The sequence below is a fragment of the Podarcis tiliguerta genome (genome assembly GCF_965153285.1).
Source record: "Podarcis tiliguerta genome assembly, chromosome: 14".
In the NCBI taxonomy this organism is placed as follows: domain Eukaryota; kingdom Metazoa; phylum Chordata; class Lepidosauria; order Squamata; family Lacertidae; genus Podarcis; species Podarcis tiliguerta.
This window is the reverse complement of record NC_139547.1, coordinates 16,069,556-16,089,654: the sequence shown is the minus strand read 5'-3', so window position 1 is coordinate 16,089,654 and position 20,099 is coordinate 16,069,556. Positions and strand designations below refer to the sequence as shown.

The window sequence follows — 20,099 nt, the reverse complement described above, 5'->3', positions numbered from 1 at the left end:
GGTACCTTGGGTTAAGTACTTAATTCGGTCCGGAGGTCCGTTCTTAACCTGAAACTGTTCTTAACCTGAAGCACCACTTTAGCCTATGGGGCCTCCTGCTGCTGCTGCCGCGCCACCAGAGCACAATTTCTGTTCTCATCCTGAAGCAAAGTTCTTAACCCGAGGTACTATTTCTGGGTTAGCGGAGTCTGTAACCTGAAGCGTATGTAACCTGAAGGGTATGTAACCCAAGGTACCACTGTACACAGTAGGAAGGGCTCAAGACAGATGCTGCTTTCAACATAGGGATGGAGAAATCCAGTGCACTTTGGATTTTAAGGCAAGCCTACTGAATTCTCGCTTTCCACATGTGAACCGAAAAACACAGCTTATGCTTCAAAATTTGCACTTCTCCGAATTTTGTGATGCAGTTCTCCAGCCAAAAATGAGGAAAGTGTGTGTAAAAACACATATGTTTGTAAAAACAACATACAAAATGCATTGCAATAGGAAAATTCGGAAAATCAGGCAAAATCAAATACAACAGTGTGTGTATACGTATCTGGAGAGACTTGCACTACCATGTTGGCGAATCTTAATGAAGACTTTTTAAAAAGCATGCGAAAAAGTAGTGATCTGAGCCCAAGTCTGAAAAAATGATAAACGAGAGAAACCAAAGGTTTGTCTATCCCCATTTCAGCAGCTGCTTGTGAGTGGCATAAGGAGTATCCTGGAAACAACAACAAAGTGACAATTGAACACATAAAAACACACAGTCCGTTGCCTTCATTTCACTAAGTGCTGAGCTTACAATTCTGGCGGCACAAGCAGAGGGATTCATAGCTGATTTGTGAGCAGCAACTTTAAAGCTTTACACTGCCAGTCATTTCCTTGTTCCCGCTTTAGCCCTCTGCAAGAACTGTCAAGACTTGCGCTTGCCAAGTCTAGGGCTTAGGAGGCCTTTGCAGCAACTCTTAGATCTGCTGCCCATTTGAAAGTGAGCTCTGCATTTACATAGTTGCAAGCACCTTATTAAGAGCTGCAAAAGCTTGCAAAGAAGTGCTGCAACTGAGAACTGAATGCATCCTCTGACTAAAGCGCGGCTGCTACTCTCTCTGTCCCCTGCTCCCAACCCAGTTCTTTGGCTCCCTCATTTGCAAGTTGCATTCTGCGTCAGGTGCATTTGTTCAAGATCCACTGCCGTGCCGTCCCACTTCCATCGTGCCGCTCAGTGCAGCACCTGTCGCTGCTTGTTTTATTATCCTTTCACACGGCGCTTTGTAGCGGCGCGTATCAACAACGAGGGGGGAAAACAGGTCCCTGATCAGGTTGCAAATCTGTTTGTGACAGTGGAGGAGAACAAAGGTAAGGAAGGAGCAACTTAAGGGAGCGAGTGGCGGCTATCAGCAGAGGCAGCCAAACACATATTCAGGTTTCATTTCAGCCAGGGGGGTGGACTGAGGTTTAAAGCAAACATGATGGTATCTGCAAGAGTCCATGGATTGCTGGAAAACTCATGGGAAGGCTGGGGACATATAGGACCATTTAAAGCGGGGAGATGACTCTGAGACGAGGGATCAAATGCAGGCCTCCAGGTCATACCCTCCTCTAACGCTTCTACCTGGCTGGAATATATCCTTGGAGAGACATGCGTATGTATAAAGCTAACCCATGTGTCGTGGACAAGCTGGACACAAAGGAACAGGGGAGGAACCAGCAAGGTAGCTCCCAAGGGAAGAAGGCTCAGAGCCCTGGGGTTGGTGGTGGGACCACAATGAGTGGTCAGAGAGAGAAGACTGGAAGGAGGAGGTGTCAGAAGCTGAAGAGGTAACAGTGTTTAGTGGGCAAAAAGCAGAGATGAATCAGGCTGGTGAAGAGGCATGGGTGTCTTCCTGTCCTGCTGTGACAAGCTCTCTTCCCGAATGGCAGATGAAGGTGATGGACTATATGGAATTGGCAAAAATGACTGGCAGAATCAGAGACCAGGGAGAAGAGACGGTGGAAGAAGATTGGAAGAAATTTAAAGACTACTTACAGAAATATTATAAGATTAATGAATGTTAGAATGACATCGGATTGAGGTTAAAAGGTTATTAGCAACAAAGTGGTGAAAGAGTATGGAAATTCGAAGGTTAAAAGGCGTAAAACTAGAGGTTCAATATATTAAGATATTAAGAAAAGATTAAGATACATTAAGATATTAAGATAAAGACTAAGTTAAGATAGAGGGAAGGGATTTGCTGATTAAATATTTGAACTGGAATACAGCGAGGGGAGGTGTGGGGAAGTCTGGAAAATAAGTAAATGCAAGGAACATTATGAAAATGGAATTGTTTTTACTTGTCTTTTTTTTCTTTTTTGTGGTTGTTTTTGTGTTTTTGTATTTTTCTTTTTGTTTTATTTTTTTTCTTCTATGTAAAAACCCTAATAAAATATTTTTTTTTAAAAAAAGACAAGCTCCCTTCCCCACTGGTCTCCCAGAACCAGGAGAGGCATGAAGCAAGAGGAGCAAAGGCAGGCACGCCAGCATAGTCTCAGATTGCTCAGGGGGAACCCTGGAGACTTAGGCAGCTGTGGGAAGGTGGGGACCTTCAGTCTCCACAACTGCCTCATAGGGGCAAGACCTACCAAAGAAGAGTTGCTGTGCTCATTAGGCCTGGCATTCCTGGGCAGATCCTGTCTCTTCTAATCAATCAGTTACTGTGTGTGATTTATTGCTGCCTCGCTCCTGGCACTATGGCACAAATGGGGAATTTACATCCCTTTCCCTGCCTCCTTTTGCCTCTGGCCTCACCTGCACTGGAATGTGGCCCCTGGACGGTTGCCCACAAGGGAATACAACCCTGGATCTGAAAAAGATTGCCCACCCCAATTTAAAGTTTGGCATGCTTCAACACCTATGCTTTGCTATTCTCCAAGGAGAAGAGTTTTTCTCCCACCAGGAGAGGAAGAATAAGTTTCTGGGGTAGAGGAAGGTTTAGTACCTTCTCCTAACCACCCAAAGCAGCCTCACCTGGATGATGCATTTAATCAGACTGTAACAGTTTAAAGCCAAAGTTTTCGAGGGGGAAGGCAGGGTGGAGATGTGTTTTGAGGACTTTGAAAGAGCAGAGAGAGGCAACACCCTGCAGGCACTCTGAGAGAAGTCCAAAGAACAGGGACAGCAAAGAAAAACGGGTGTCATGGTTTAAGGGAGCAGGAGACTAGGGCAGCCATCTGAAGGAATCCATGGCAATCTCTTCTGGGGATAGATAGTACATGTGAATTGTAAACAAGTATTAAATAAAAACCACTTTTATCTTTTGTAAAGTGGTCTTTTGTAAAGTGGAGGGCAACAGGCAACTATTAATATAGGATTTGTAGAATTTCTGGCAGCAGCTTCTTTTTTACCTTCACTATACTGAAGCACAGATATGTGAACTTCTGCAACCCGGTACAATTTGCACTGCAACAATCAGCTCCAGCTCCACCATTGTGCAGAAGAGCCCGAGACGTGCTGAAAAATGACCAAAGGGGCCAGAGATTTCCATGCCAAATAAGTTTCAGTTCACCAATTACTCGTGTTAAATTCAACGGTGAATAAAAATGTCAGAGAACAGAACAGAAACAGAAGCAAAAAATTGCCAACATTTGCTTATGCATCCATGTGCAAACTGGAAATCAGTCCGGCAAATGTGATCAGTAGTCACCGCTGTTGATGCTGCAAAACTATACATAATTGATTATAACCCCCCCCCCAAAAAAAACCTGCACTGTGATTCCTTCACATTGAAATGAATGGGGTGGAATAATGTAATGATGATATAACTTATGTAAGTTACATGACTTTGCCACAGTGGAAATCAAGACGAACAACATATCTGTTGGCATAAGATGAACTGCAGTGGAACAGAAACTGTGCTGCATATGAGGATGAAACAGTGGAACTACAGACGATGCCGTCTTACATCCCTTGTGGTGAACTATCTTGATTTTAACTTCCTTTAGTTCTAACTCCTATCCAGACAGTATCCTTATGGTGTAAGCCGCCTTGAGAGAGTTCTGCTCTTAAAGGCAGCCTATAGGTATTTGTAAATAAATAAAAATGCCATGAAAGCAAGCTTTCAAGAAGCGCTACGAAAGACAGAAGTAGTCTTTTATTTCCTGTAACAGTACATAACACCGAGCTGACGTGTCTTTGCAGACAAACCTTGTAAAGTTGCAAAGGAGTAGCTGTATCCAGTCTTTTTGCACCAAAAACAGCGAAGACTCATGTGGCACCTTAAAGACTTCACAGATTTATTATGGCATAAGCTTTTGATGACTGCAGTCAACTTGGTCAGATGTAAAATGGACTACGGCTGAAATGGACTGTGGTCCATGAAAACCTCTACCTTAATAAATGTGTTAAGCCTTCCAGGTATTGCAAGACACTTCCTTGCTCTCTGAGTTTATAACAGCAGTCCAGTTTCACAAAACTGAAGACGTCACTCCAGTCTCCCTACTCAGTCTTGTCTTCTGGCTTGGCCTTTAAGAAAAATTCTGGACTGTGGACGCACCTATAAGCCAACAGCTGAGGAACAACTCCATATGTTACATTGAGTAGAAGAAACCACATATTTCCTTCTTCGGGGACTCTGTAGATGTAAGGTGTTCTAGCATGTAGAGAAGCCCCAATGTGTGAAAACTGAGCCTGTGGATATAGAGAGAAGAGTAAGGATGAGGCATAGCTTTGAATGGGCATATCAACAGTATTCTCTCCAGAGTATTTAGAAGGCAGCTGCTGGGAAGAGAGAAACCACAAAAATTGCCTCCCTTTGCCCTGTAACAACAGACGTTTCTGCTTGATCAAAAGCCATTCTGTGACCAAATCGGCATGCTTTGGATTTTACCCAAATAAGCCAATTCCTGAAGAGCCAGTTCCTGTAAAATAAGCCAGTTCCTGTAAAAAGCCTGGCTTCCTTCCTTTTTCAGCTAACGCACACACAGAAGAGGGAAAGCGGGAACACCCCTTTCTAAGATGTAATTCCCCACCTATGGTTTTTGCATGTGGTACCTCAGGTTAAGAACTTAATTTGTTCTGGAGGTCTGTACTTAACCTGAAACTGTTCTTAACCTGAGGTACCACTTTAGCTAATAGGGCCTCCCGCTGCCGCTGCATGATTTCTGTTCTCATCCTGAAGTAAAGTTCTTAACCTGAGGTACTATTTCTGGGTTAGCGGAGTCTGTAACCTGAAGCGTCTGTAACCTGAGGTACCACTGGAGTACCTCACATTACGTAACCCTCTGGTTAAGTAAATTTCAAGGTGCGAATGAAGAAGAAGAGTTTGGATTTGATATCCCGCCTTTCACTCCCCTTCAGGAGTCTCAAAGCGGCTAACAATCTCCTTTTCCCTTCCTCCCCCACAACAAACACTCTGTGAGGTGAGTGGGGCTGAGAGACTTCAAAGAAGTGTCACTGGCCCAAGGTCACCCAGCAGCTGCATGTGGAGGAGTGGAGACACGAACCCGGTTCCCCAGATTACGTGACTACCGCTCTTAACCACTACACCACACTGGCTCTGAATGCAACAACTGGAAGCATTTTTCCAGGTTTCGCCATGCGCGCATGCGTAGAAGCGCTCTACAGCGCTGCGTGCATGTGCAGAACAAGCATCTCCAATAGCGAAAACCTCAGGATCCGACTGGAGCTCCAGAACGGATCCCGTCTGCAACAGGAGATACCACTGTACTTAAGTCTAATTAGCAACTTTTTTAAAAAAAGCTGCTGCACAGTTAATCAAAGCCACTTTTTATTTGGTTAGTAAGGATTCAAACTGATTCATCCGCCTGATTAACTGATTCAATATTGCAGCCGTAAATTGAACATCTTGGTCCCCCCCCCAAACCTCTACTAGGGGAATGTGAACAGTTCCCCCTCACTGGGTGCCTAGCTGATGGGGTGCTGCAAGATGCCGTAGCTATGATGTAGCAGAACAGAAGGCAACAGGTGGAGGGGCAGCAAATTTTGGTCTCGCACAGGGCACCGCTGAAACTTGAAAGACCAAAGTCTGCCGCTGCTCCACTATTGAAGAATAGAGAATCCCCTAGTTTCTTCTGCCTTGTAGACAACATACTTGAGATTTAGAATAGGGTGCTGAGAGATGATAAGGGACGCAGGTGGCACTGTGGGTTAAACCACAGAGCCGAGGACTTGCCGATCAGAAGGTCGGTGGTTCGAATCCCCGCGACGGGGCGAGCGCTTGTTGCTCGGTCCCTGCTCCTGCCAACCTAGCAGTTCGAAAGCACGTCAAAATGCAAGTAGATAAATAGGTACCACTCCGGCAGGAAGGTAAACGGCATTTCCGTGCGCTGCTCTGGTTTGCCAGAAGCGGCTTAGTCATGCTGGCCACATGACCCAGAAGCTGTGTGCTGGCTTCCTTGGCCAATAAAGCGAGATGAGCGCCACAACCCCACAGTCGGTCACAATCGGACCTAATGGTCAGGGGTCCCTTTACCTTTTTTACTGAGAGATGATAAAATAAATTTTAATGTCAAAGGTCAAGGTGCTACCTTGCCAGAGTATCTGGCACAGGATAAAGTATTCAGTATTTTGACAACTCTCAATAACCACTTCCAAAAGGTTTCTAGTTCTCAAGAAAGGTATGAATGACTGGTGATTGGGGGCGGGGGGGGGTGCTGTATCCAACTAAAGTTTACCCAGAGTAGACCCATTGAAATATGGACCTAAGTTAGTCATGTTTCCTAATCTCTCTGAATAGGGCTATCGTACAATCTAGAGAGAGGTCACATAAGGTTTACAAAGGCAGGGGGGAAAGGCTTGAGCATTACATAGCTTCCTGCTCAGCTTTCATCGCTAGCAGAAACAGAATGTTGCATGGATATGTAGATATGCACAAAGTTGCTACTCTATTGGCTTTTCTTCTTGTTTTTGATTTAAAAAACAACAACACCAAATCACAGCCAAAAACAACAACACCAAATCACAGCCAAAATCAAGGTCTACGCACAATGGGCACTTGAAATGCCATTTGGGTAATCAGAATCTTGGAGACATTCCACTTCCCTGACTTTTCCCTTCCTGACTTAACAATTAGGTTTCACAGGCTTCCTGCTTTCAGCCTCGGCCCAAATCCTGTATAACGTCACCTGAGTACTCAGGATCTGGCCCACCCTACTTTAAATGTCAGGGCAGACAGGAAAAGAGTGGCTTATTTTTATTTTCTAGGGACTGAGCAGCAGGGTTTTGCTCCCTTGTCTGCACAGTAGGTGGGTGGGAGCTTTTGGGTAGACTCCCCTGGGACTGTTCTGGAGTGCAGAACAAATTTACATCTAAGGTTATGTACAGAGAAGAGATTGCTGAGCCAACGAATATTTTTAGCATAAACAAACATTTAAAGATAGAAGCAATAGTGGCGCACTCGGAATTGTGGCTTGTCTTTTGTCTCCCATCTGTTATCCCCGTTTGCAAGTGACAGCTCATTTGCGTTTTTAAAAACCCCATGCCCAAATTTATGAGCTTTTTATTTTTGTTTTCTGCTTTTGCAAGAGGGAGAGATATGGGGGTTCAGGCTGCATCAGAAGCTTAACATTTAAGGACGTCATGGGCCAGTTCTGTTTACTGGGTGTTGCCAAGCATTGGTCTGTGTTGCGTGAAGTCATAGGGAGAAAGGTCAGAGGAGGACAGTGCAGCTGGAAAAGACACCTAAACGCTCTGTACCTTTTGAGAAAATGTGTGTCGATAACATGTGGCCTTCTGCAGCCTCCTTGCCTGTCTGGCCCTTCTACATCTGAAAAAGACTTCTCTAGATATCTCCCCCTGGGCTTTTATTAAAAGGAAGGCTGTCCACCAAGCACCCAAGACCTGCATGGTACCGTATTTTTCGCTCCATAAGACGCACTTTTTTCCTCTTAAAATCTAAGGGGAAATGTCTGTGCATCTTATGGAGCGAGTGTGTGGTTCCTGGGCCTGGGGGGGGGGGAGACCCGGGCTTCCCCCGCCAGCCCCGACAAGCCCTGGGGAGGCTCCGTGCAGCTATCCCTGGCTTTTGCGGGAGGTGGGGGAAGGGACAGAGCAAGGGCTCTCTCACTTCACCCACCTCCTGCAAAAGCCCCCAAGAGCCGTGCTCCCTTTAAAGAGCTGCGCGGTGTGTGTGTGTAGCTCTTGGGTGCTTTTCCCCGAGGAGGGAGAAGGGCAGCCCATCACTCCTCAGGGAAAAGCCTGCAAGTGCTCCATGCGGCTCATGAAAGGGAGCGCTGAGCAGAGCCTGGGATGAATACAGGCTCTGCTCACCACTCCCTTTAAATAATATATTTTTTCTTGAATACCCCCCCCCCCAAAAAAAGTAGGTGCGCCTTATGGTCAGGTGTGCCTTATGGAGCGAAAAATACGGCAACTGTTTTCGTTTTTAAGGGAAGTTCTTCTTGCATTATTTTTTTTTAAAAAACCTCACTCATCTATTAAAAGAGAATTTGAAAAAAGTAAGCATTTAACAACTGTCAGGAGCATGGGAGCGAGCTTGAGACCAACAGGCTGTTGCTATAAAACAGCTATATTTTAATTCCTTTGATTTTTGGAGTCCTTTTCTAAATTATGTTGTGCGGCTGAAAAAAGGAAAAGCCATGCTCAGGGTTATAGAACAAGGGATGTTTTCTTTTCTATTTACTTCAATAAATCAGCAGAGACTATGGGCCACAATGTCACCGAGCTCAGAACATTATGTCCTTTGGACAGCAACAAGTGCACAATGCAGATGTTTTAATGTGCATAATACAGACAGGAGAAATGAATATATTTGTGTAAACGATGATGAGAGGGGGAAAGTAAGCTTTGAAGTTCTAGTCGGAAAGGTATGGGCAAAGTTCGCTGATCAAACAGGGATGAGCAACGTGATATTAATTTTGTGCTTCTGGCCATTATTCTGAGAATTCTGGTTTCCATTTTAAGAAGAAGAAAATTCTAGTCTTCCTGATGACTGCAGATTCGGTTTGAAAACAGGACTGCAAATATGGTGAAAATGATTGGAGGGAAGGGATTAGAAGCTCACATTCAGTATGGTTTTCCAACTCTCCAAAGCTTTCGGGGCACCAATTGTCTGGCTACGCAGTGGCTCTCTCAGTTGGTCATCCACTATATCAGGGGTCGGCAACCTAAAGCCCATGGGCCACAAGCAGCCCGTGGGGGTTGTTTACTGGCTCATGCACCTCTGCTGCCTGCTTAGGGACTCCTGCCACCGGCTCAGTCAGCTCCCGTGCTCAGCACTAAACCAGCATGGAGCAGAGCAGGGACCGCCTTCTGCGATGCTGTCCAGCTTCCCATTGGCTGCAGGAAGCTCCTGCAGCCAATGGGAAGCTGCGCACACCTCCTCCATGCTGGAAGGAGTGCTGGAAATATCGTTTGCGCATGCATGCGCACGCACTCCGGTCCACTGCGGTGTCTGCGGGACCGTGAACTGCCCCAATCCACAAAACTTTGCTGAGCCCTGCACTACATAATATTTAAATTCTGCTGTACAGTAATATTGAGAAACCCAGGTCTGTAAGAAATATACCTGGGCTAGTCCTCCCGCATGTATAAGGGTTAAATCAGGCATCCAGCTGCATCCAGGAACAAGCAAACCATACAGTGAGATTATATAGTATGGTACAGAGTAGAACAGGTACGCCAGCATCTGTGCAATAGAAGAAAAGGCAACAATAGTTCATTTACTTAGCAAGATCTCTAAAGCTTACTGCTTAGTCATAAAACTCGAAGCAGCATACACAAGAAATGAACAACAAAACCCTGTTAAAATCCACAAACGAGTTAAAAAAGCAAGTGTATGTAAGGTTGTTTTCAATGAAACGGATAAAAATCTGTACAACTTTTAAAACAAACATAGATAACGACATTGCATGGCACACGGAAACACCGTTTAGCTTCCCGCTAGTAAGCGGTCCCTATTTATCTACTTGCACCCGGGAGTGCTTTCGAACTGCTAGGTTGGCAGGCGCTGGGACCGAACAACAGGAGCGCACCCCGCTGCGGGGATTCAAACCACTGACCTTTCGATCGGCAAGCCCTAGGCGCTGAGGCTTTTACCCACAGCGCCACCCACGTCCCTGCATGTCCAGGTAGGCTTGCCAAAATAAAAAAAAGCTTTCAGCAGGCATCTAAAACAATGATGGTGGTGAAGAATAATATCCCAATCTTCCTCTCACAGGAGCCCAGGCTGACAGATGCACTTTTGCACGGTATTTTCATTTATATATGCATTGCATACACACTTCGTTCTGATATATGCAATTGTTCTACACATTACTTGGCTCGAGAACTACACTGCAAAATTCAGAGAAGTGCAAATTTCGGGGTTGATGTGTTGTTTCAGAAAGTCCAGGTTTGGTAGCCTCACCTTAAACGGAATCAAAGTCTCCCCAATTCCTACATGCCCCCAAGTTATTATAAGAAAGTAAGAAAAACTTTTTTTTTCTACAACATGCATAATTTTACACCCCTCTATCTTGTCTCCTCTTATTCGCCTTCTCTCTAAACTGAAAAGTTCAGAAGTGAGGATTGGCTTTCGTGTAGAGAGGCAGCCTGCCTCTTTGAGTACTAGATGCTGGAAACAATAGGGGATGACTACTTCATCCTGCCTCATTTGTTAGCTTCTCTTATGTTGAAAACAGACAGCTGGACTAGCCTGAGTCAGCAAAGTGGTTCTTAAGAACTTAAATCTCCATCAGTTCAGCACTGACCAAAGGAAACAGGCAGGCCCAACCTCTGACTATAAGGGACTAATCTCTCTGAAACCAGTAAAGACTTTTCGAAAGGGAACAGGTCATAAATTTGACTAGAAAAATAAAGGTAGGGGCCAGAAAGCGAGTCCTAGTTAAAAGCACCTTCTCTCTCTCTCTCTCTCTCTCTCTCTCACTCTCACTCTCTTACACCAAGAGCAGCCCAGTCAGTGTGCATAGTTTCTTATTTTGGAACGTGTACCTGAAGTTTTGGATAGGCAACAGGGTCCTTGATATACGGCTCATGAAGTTGGCTGTATAGTCGGCAAAGTTCGGCTGGGCAATCCAAGGCAACCTAAAGAGAAATCCCATTGACATTAGGTAAAAAAGGTAAAAGGTAAAGGACCAAGCATGACTAAACCACTTCTGGTGCAATGGAACACCATGACGGAAGCCAGAGTGCACAGAAACACCATTTACCTTCCTGCCGCAGTGGTACCTCAGGTTAAGTACTTAATTCGTTCCAGAGGTCCGTACTTAACCTGAAACTGTTCTTAACCTGAAGCACCACTTTAGCTAATGGGGCCTCCCACTGCTGCTGCGCTGCCGGAGCACGATTTCTGTTCTCATCCTGAAGCAAAATTCTTAACCTGAAGCACTATTTCTGGGTTGGCGGAGTCTGTAACCTGAAGCGTATGTAACCTGAGGTACCACTGTACCTGGGGGTCTCAGGGCAGTTCACAGAATAAAATCAAGATATAAAATCACAAAATACCGAATAAAAATAAAAACAGCAACCCAATACCCCTCCCCCCAAAAAACACATTTTAAAAGGGCATAGGCATGCACTGGTGTGCTTTCAAACTGCTAGGTTGGCAGGAGCTGGGACAGAGCAACAGGAGCTCACCCCGTCGTGGGGATTTGAACCGCCGACCTTCTGATCTGCAAGCCCAAGAGGCTCAGTGATTTAGACCACAGCGCTACCCGCAAAGTTAGGCCGGGCAATCCAAGGCAACCTAAAGAGAAATCCCACTGACATTATGCTAGTGCAGCTGAGTGGATAGGGAGACTTGGCTATGACTCATAGAAACATAAGGAAACTTCCTTACATAAAGCCCCATCTAGCGTACTGCTGACTGCACTGGTTGGCAGTGACTCCCCAGGGTTTCAGGCAAGTGATGTACATGGCCCGACCTGGAGATGCTGGAGACTGAACCAGGGACCTTCCAGATGGAAAGCAGATGCTCTACCACTGAAATACAGCCCTTTTCCAAAACTGCTTGCAGGCCAAACCTCTGCCATGAATTCAGTAGGTAGCCTGAGGCCTATTTGGGTTCAGCCTTGGTGCCTCCGTCTGCAACATGGAGGATGATGTGCAGGACCAAAATGTTGCACAATAATGAGCAAGCTTTTGAGTTCTCCAGGACCATTCGCTAGGCTGGGTGTTAAGCAAAGAAGGCAGAGGAGGAGGGGAGGAGGTGTATAGGTGGTAATGCCATAAAGTCAGCAATGGCATCAGTCCTAAGATTACTGTGTGAGAAGAGGGGAGAGACTTAACAGATCAGGCCAGGCACTGCCAAGCTTTTTGAAACAATGGGCACATTTGCAAACTGAATAAACTGTTCTTGTGGGCACCACACACACAAAGCTATGTATACATCGAGGTACGCACAACCATACATGGGCACACAATCTCTCCCTCCACGATTAGGCTGGAATTGGGGGTTTGGGGGTTTTTCCCAAGCCTAGTTACTGTGGGGTAGGGGACTTACCTTCCAGATTCTGGGGGGTAAAGAAATGGGGTGGGGTGTAGACTCTCACTCCTTGGTTTCCATGACTGCATAGCATCCCCCTTTTCCATATTCTTTATATGTGTATTTTCTAAACTAAACAGGTGACACCAATAAGCTTTCTTTCACACACCCACACCAAACCAACCAACTTACCAGGCCCCTAAAAAGGCAAAATCCAGTTGCAAAGACGAAATATACAGCCAACAGCAAATCTAGAGGTCTTCCCAGAAGTCTCTTCTGTTGAACTTCCCGAATCACCTGCAATATGATTTCCAGAGGGGTCACTAACAATTCTATGGAACAACATGCAAAAATTTCAAAGTCATATAAACTGGCCCAATAAACACCTTAAGACTTCTGTCCTGAGGTAAACAAGAGAACTACAGGGACAGAACTTAAAATTTCTAATTTAATCAAATGCAAGGTAAAGACACCCACACCTACACAAACATATACAAGAGGAACCGATTAAACAGCCAATGGCCTTAGCCACAGTGCCCTCCCCACACAATATAGATACCTACTGGAATAATGGTGGTAGCATCACAATTTCTGGGAGAGTTTCATTATTCATTCATTCATTCATTCAATCAATCAATCTTATTTTTATTATCTTGCCCTTCCTGCTGTAGGAACTCAGGGCAGCAAACATCAAAGCACTAAAGCAATAAAATTTAGAAAACAACTGCATATATTTTAAACTATTTAAAAATAATCTAACAACATCTAAAAAAAACCCCCGCACACCCTCCCAAACAGCTACTAATCTCAAGCTTATTGTGGCCAATATCTACCAACCATCTGGTTGTGGAACTGCAAGATTCCCCGTGTGATTCCCCAGATGGGCGGGGTATAAATATTATTATTATTATTAGTCGGGGGGGGGGGGTTGAGACGGGAGAGACGAGGCTCTTTCGAAAGAAAAGTCATTTGAAAATGAGAGAAACGCGGCCCGGCAGGGACAATTATACCAGCAGAGACTGAGGAAAACCATTTTTGTGTTGAGCAGCATGTTGCTGTGTAAACAAAGAGTTTGCTTATAACTTGGCAGCAAGTTATCCAGGGCCCAGTGAAAAAATCCCTCACTGAAATATGCTTGTAGTATAAACACAGAGGAAGAACGCGAGATCTATGAGGGGGGAAGTTGGCTACCGGTGACCAGTTCCTTATTTGCACAAAAGGGCTGAGAGACAACTCACATCAGAGAGCTGAAAAAAGAGCCGACCTTTGTATGTTACCAGTCCCCAAAATGAGCTACGGTCTACCTCATTATCATCTATCTCCAAGGCCAGCAAACTGTTCCCTTCGAGATCCATAACAGGACCCACCAAACCAAACCAAACCAAACCAAACCAAACCAAACCAAACCAAACCAAACCGGGATGTTCATGCAAAGCTCATAAATGCAGAAGCAAGGAAGCTTTTGCCATCAGCTCACAGCTGGTCTGAGAGGACCACTGTCACTGCATTTTATATCGTTCATTGGTTTAAGTATTTTAAAACTGCAAACCGCCTAGGGCGCCTTGATGGCATGGAAATGCAACCAAGAAATATGAACCAACGTACAAAGGGGGTTACCAGGTCCGCCATCCCTACTGTGTGAAATCAGATAAACTTGCCTAATTCCAGTTTTAGTTTCCCTGATTTGCACTGACAAAATTTATCTGGGGACTATGCATTGCTAAAACACTTTGGCTGATTTCACTTTCCTGGCAGTTTTAACAGCCGCTATCACTACTCTCTTGGCTATTCTTGTCTTGTACAGAAGTCATAATTCATAGTGATGAATAAAGCGTTCGGCTTTCCCACAGGAAAAGCAATTTCACTGTTGGGTTAAAAAAAAGTTGCTCAGAATCAATGATGGGATTCTATATTTAGAGCCCTCCTGTGGACATGACTCTGAACTTTTGCTGATAATTGGCTAAAAAAGCTCAATTTAATGCAGAGCGAAAACACATCCATCAAATCTGTTGAGAGAGCAAGCCGACTCCCCAGGAGCAGTTTTAAAATCCACAATTCAGACCAGTGTCACTAGTCTTACTGTGGTGACAGAACAATGAAGGTATTAACAGAGTGTTTATCTGAGAGACAAGGAAATAAATGTGTGGTAGATTATGCTGCCTGATTGTGAGGCAATAGACAAGAGGGGACCTACCTCACCCTCCTGTTCCATGTACAGGGGCTAACCAAACAGAAAGATTATGGTGTATTCATTGCTTTCTACCAAAAAAAAATGTCTCCCACAGATTTATAAATATATAAAACTAGCAAACTCAAAGCCGGCGCTTCTTGGGAATTCTAAAAACCCCCACAAAATCTGTAGTTTTGAAATAAATGGTTAAAATAAGCACAGTTTTGAAAGGTTCAGTCTGCCATCTTGATTCAAAATGGCAACCGATTGTATCCACAGAGACACAAACCTGCTCCTTGATCTCAGGAACCATCATGCAACATTTGGTTACCGTGTCTTAAGAGGGGTCCAAACGCATAACAGACCGACAAGCAGCTTTACAAAATATAGATACCGAAGAGTTTCTGAATCTTTTATAAACAAATACACGGAATAGAACACCACACATAAAGGTATTTCACCAAATGACAACATGAAACTTTTAGAAGGCATCTGAAGCCAGCCCTATTTAGGGAAGCTTTTAATGTTTAATGTTTAATAGGTCATTGTATTTTAATATTCTGTTGGAAGCCACCCAGAGTGGCTGGGGAAACCCAGCCAGATGGGCGGGGTATAAATAAATAAATTATTATTATTATTATTATTATTATTATTATTATTATTATTATGAGCAAATCCTGGCACACCCCACAAAGAGGTGATCTCCACAAATAGCCCATAAATCATACTGCGGTACAACTTTAAGTGGTTTTAATAAATAAATAAATAAGCCTGGGCAAACAGGATTTTTCTTATCCCGGCACCTAAAAGATGACAGTATTGGGACCAGATGCGTTTCTGTGGGGACAGCATGAGGAGATGAAGAGCCAGCACAGAAAAGGCCCCTTCTCTCATTGCCACAATTTGTACCTCTCTCAGATGAGACACACAGAGAAGGACCTCTGAATTCTGTTTCAACAATAGCAGCAGGATAGTATTCTCCAGCACACCTGAGGCCAGCAAGCTAGCTTGGGGAGTATGGCAAGTCTGTGGCACACATAGCTCTGGTGTCCAATGGGGGAGGGGAGGAGTTATTGAGGAGCATTCTTAAGAAGAAATGCTATGGGGAAGGCTGATACTGCTAACCCCCCCACATCCGCCGCCTAAGACCACCGCCTCATTCTGCCCAATGATAGGGCCAACCCAGCTCAGTAAATCGCAAACTTATTTTAACATTCCTTACACCAATGGACTCAGCTATACAGCTGCAAATAAAACATCTTAAGTGTGTTTTAAAGTGCATTAAAGAGATCTGACACGAGATGGCGATGGTGAACTATGGCAAACTCAATATATATTTTTCAAACTTTTTTAAAAAGCAATTTCACAACGTTTTTTATATGTGTCTAGATTCCACCCAAGTGCCACCCTCTCCCTCCAAACATGGACCCCAAATGTGGTTCATAGGAGTGACGTCTGGCTGGTGCATGGTCAAATGGGACTCACCTGACGTAATTAAAAGAAGGATTTTCAGATGCTAAGGTTCACATGGCAAGGTTAAATCCAGCCTCTTCCTAGCCCTTAGGTCTCTATCCCTAAAACAAGACCCATCAATAGCACTGCTCCTTGCCCTGTTCAAGTGCTCTGGCCTATATGAAATTCATTCTTGAGCTGTGTGTGATCATCAGTGGCATAGCGAGGGTTGCCAGCACCCAGGGCCATGCGGAGAGGGGGTGGGAGGAAGCAAAGCAGTTGGAGTATGTATAAGTATTGCAGCCACAGAGATAATAAAAGAAAGAGTTCTTCCATTGTCTGGAAGGTCACTTCCTGGTTTGCACAGAGAACCTGTTTTCAACAGAGCCCAGCAATGGAAGCGTGTAGCTGTATTGAGGCAGCACCCTTTGTTTGTGCCCCTAACAATTTTGTGCCTGAGGCAACCGCCCCTGTGCACACACCCCAACACTATGTCACTGGTGAAAATGCCTCTTGCTTGCCTGGAGAAATGCATCTTTAGAAACCCTTGATTTTTGCAGGGTTGGAATGTGGCCTTCAGTACAATAGTGAAAAGTCACATCAGTTGTTTCCCCCACTTTCTGCCTCTGGCCTCACCCTCTGCCAGCACATAGCTGTTGGGTTGAAATAAACAACAGACGAGTAACAGGTGTCATACGGGAGGCATCTCTCGAGCATGTCTCGGGGAGTCCCTTTTATTGAATATTACAACATTGCCACGTGTGTGCTTGTTGCTGATTGGTTCACACAAAGACAAAAGCAAGGGTTGCATATAGGCTGCATATAGGCATTAATCATCAATAGATTAAAGGGTTGGGAAAGGAACACAGAGTTAGACAGGTATGAAAACTTCCTTATTAAACTATCACTAAATGATTGATATACTCCTTATTAAACTAAGTGATTAATATAATAAACTTAAAAGGCATAGCCATCACATTCCATAGATGTGGTCAGCCGCGCATTAAGAACAGGAACAACAGGAACAGGAACAGGTGGACAGGAACAGGTGAACTTAATATGAACTTAGGCAGAAACAAAACATCCCATCACATAGCCCCTGAAAAGTTGTATGTTGCCCATAGCTGTCAAGCGTCCCTGATTTGGCGGGACAGTCCCTTATCCCAGCGCCATGTCCCGCTGCTGTCCCTTATTGATGATGTCCCTTAAATAAGCTACTGAAGGTAATGGGGCCCTTTCTATGTCCAGCTGTCCTTTGTCAACAACAAATTGTTGCTGTTTTTTTGTGCTGAATATATGCTATATGGTAATTTATGGACCTAATAGGTATCTAAAGCCATTTGCACACAACAAAATATGTATTTTATCAAAGTAATTGTTGATCCCTTCTTTTGGCTGCTGATCCCTTATTTTTGAGGCTGCTGGTCCCTTATTTTCAAATCTGTAAGTTGACAGCTATAATGTTGCCCTCAGGCTGGAAAAGGTTCCTCACCCTTGATTTTAAGTATAGTACAAGGCCAGCGAAAGGGAACCATGTCAAATATTGCTTTTGCAACCTAGACGGGATAAATTGTTTCTCAGCCATACATCAGATATCATTTTGACATTCATCAGATTTTGCCTCAGCATGTTCTTATCATTGAAACAACAAACACATTCATACATAAATATTACCTTGGCTGGACAGTCACCAATCACGGGAGGCTGATTATAGATTTTGAAACCAGCCCATATTGGGAGACAGATAAATGGGATACTTAATAAAGATGCAGGGCAAATTTTGGTTCCAAACTTGCCTGCAAGTAACAACACAAAAAAATTAAAAATTATGACCTTCAGTAAAGCATTTTACACCATGAGCCTAGGCATGTCTAGCAAGAAATATACCCCACATGTGTAATCCTGTGCACATGTAAGTAAAGGTAAAGGGACCCCTGACCATTAGGTCCAGTCATGGCTGACTCTGGGGTTGCGGCGCTCATCTCGCTTTATTGGCCGAGGGAGCTGGCGTACAGCTTCCGGGTCATGTGGCCATCATGACTAAGCCACTTCTGGTGAACCAGAGCAGCGCATGGAAACACCGTTTGCCTTCCTGGCGGAGCGGTATCTATTTATCTACTTGCACTTTGACGTGCTTTCGAACTGCTAGGTTGGCAGGAGCTGGGGCAGAGCAACAGGAGCTCACCCCGCCGCGGGGATTCGAACGACCGACCTTCTGATCAGCAAGTCCTAGGCTCTGTGGTTTAACCCACAGCGCCACCCGCGTCCCATCCTGTGCACATGTACCTGGAGGTAAATCTCATTCAACTTAAGAACCTCTTGCACATTAGATGTTGTTGGGACTCCAAATCCCATCAACTCTAGCCAGCATGGCCAGTGGTCAGGAATGATGGGAACTGGAGTTCAGAACCACAGCTTCCCATTACCACATTAAATCTCTTCTATGGAATGCTTGCACCAGCACAGACCAAAGATGATGCCAAGCCTACAAGGCTTTACTTCTGCACCTTGTTGATCTCTGAGCTTTGATCATAACAGACCAATGTTTTCTTCCATGCTCAATTAACATTGCACCTAATGCTTGATCGACCTGTTCAGCATGTAGCTCACGCCTTCGCTGAAGAACCTCATCATCTTTGCCTGCAAGTTTACACACATCTCTCTCGATACAATCTTCTACACTGCAGCATTTTCTGCTGTCACACATACAAATGACTTGCTGCTGGGAAACAGAGGCTATATCTTTAAATGATCTTGAGCAAGCATTACTTTTTCCCAGGAGCTGTGTTCCCAGGAGTGAAAAGGCTGCTCTGTGTAGAGCAGTTTGAAAACAGATGAACAAGCCTAAGTGAATTTTGTTTCAAGGCTGAAGTGCTAATGGAAAAAGAAAGGTAACATTCCCACCATGAACACCTTGGATACGCAAAATAAAATGCCAAGTGTTGTGTAAAAAAGGTAAAGGGACCCCTGACCATTAGGTCCAGTTGTGACCGATTATGGGGTTGCGGTGCTCATCTTGCTTTATTGGCCGAGGGAGCCGGCGTACAGCTTCTGGGTCATGTGGCCAGCATGACTAAGCCACTTCTGGCGAACTACAGCAGCGCACGGAAACGCCATTTACCTTCCCGCCAGAGCGGTACCTATTTATCTACCTGCACTTTGACGTGCTTTCGAACTGCTAGGTTGGCAGGAGCAGGGACTGAGCAACGGGAGCTCACCCCGTCACGGGGATTCGAACCACCGACCTTCTGATCGGCAAGTCCTAGGCTCTGTGGTTTAACCCACAGCGCCACCCGCGTCCCTAAGTGTTGTGTAGGCACAAATAAATGGTATGGATTTGAGTTTGGCTTCTGTTGACCATGTCCAGTTTTCCAGTTATTGCAACAGTACAGATATTCAACCAGAGACATTTGGGCTCTTGCATCTATTGCAAAATCAAAATTCTGACAGCAGGCCAAGTGTGGCTCTCCACAAAGCAAGATGGACTAAGTGATATGTCCTTACCCACAATGTTTCCAGGCACAAAGACAATGACGCTCATCATGATGGACCCCAGCCAATATAAGCCAATAGTCCGATAACTTTCCCTGCAACAGAAATACCCGGTTTTCATACACCATCTTCACAACTGGAGGCACACGTTATTGTGACAATATGGTGGAGTGGTTAGACAGTCAGACAAGGACAGGGTTCAAATCTCCACTCAGCCGTGAAGCTTCCTGGATGACTTTGGGCCAGTCACACTCTCTCTCTCAGCCGAAACTACCTCACAGGGTCGTTGTGAAAATAAAATGGCATGGGGAGACATAATGTCAGGGAACTGCCATCAGTGTCCAAGGGAGAGAGCAAGCTCCGAAGGGATCCCAGAGAGCGTCCCAGGAGTGCGAGGGGCAGCCCATCTTCTGGGGGAGAGAATCAGCGTAGCTCCAGTGGAGAAGGGGGGGAGATGGGGAAATCGGCGAGGCGATCCCATGACTCCTTGCTGGGGACCAGTGGGCAGAGAAGGGGTCCTCCGATGCCCACACCCTCCCTGCGCAGAAGGCTTCCGCGCA

The 20,099-nt window shown here is 45.0% G+C and overlaps 1 protein-coding gene and 1 long non-coding RNA gene across 4 annotated transcripts in view; both read right to left on the bottom strand.

The window, feature by feature from the left end:
• Nucleotides 1-4,080: 4,080 nt before the first annotated feature.
• Nucleotides 4,081-20,099, bottom strand: part of TM6SF1 (transmembrane 6 superfamily member 1) — a 28,383-nt gene continuing 12,364 nt past the window's right edge. For all 3 annotated transcript variants that reach the window (XM_083412236.1, XM_083412237.1, XM_083412238.1), the window contains 6 exons: nucleotides 19,552-19,634; nucleotides 17,722-17,843; nucleotides 12,618-12,722; nucleotides 10,934-11,026; nucleotides 9,510-9,629; nucleotides 4,081-4,651 (listed from right to left, as the gene is read on the bottom strand). In XM_083412236.1, the coding sequence (XP_083268362.1) occupies nucleotides 4,460-4,651; nucleotides 9,510-9,629; nucleotides 10,934-11,026; nucleotides 12,618-12,722; nucleotides 17,722-17,843; nucleotides 19,552-19,634 (715 nt within the window). In that variant the 3' untranslated portion in view covers nucleotides 4,081-4,459. The remainder of the gene's footprint in view (nucleotides 4,652-9,509; nucleotides 9,630-10,933; nucleotides 11,027-12,617; nucleotides 12,723-17,721; nucleotides 17,844-19,551; nucleotides 19,635-20,099) is intronic.
• Nucleotides 14,330-17,565, bottom strand: LOC310663913. The gene is made up of 2 exons (XR_014504668.1): nucleotides 17,130-17,565; nucleotides 14,330-16,686 (listed from the first exon to the last, which is right to left on the bottom strand). It is a non-coding gene; the product is annotated as an uncharacterized lncRNA (long non-coding RNA).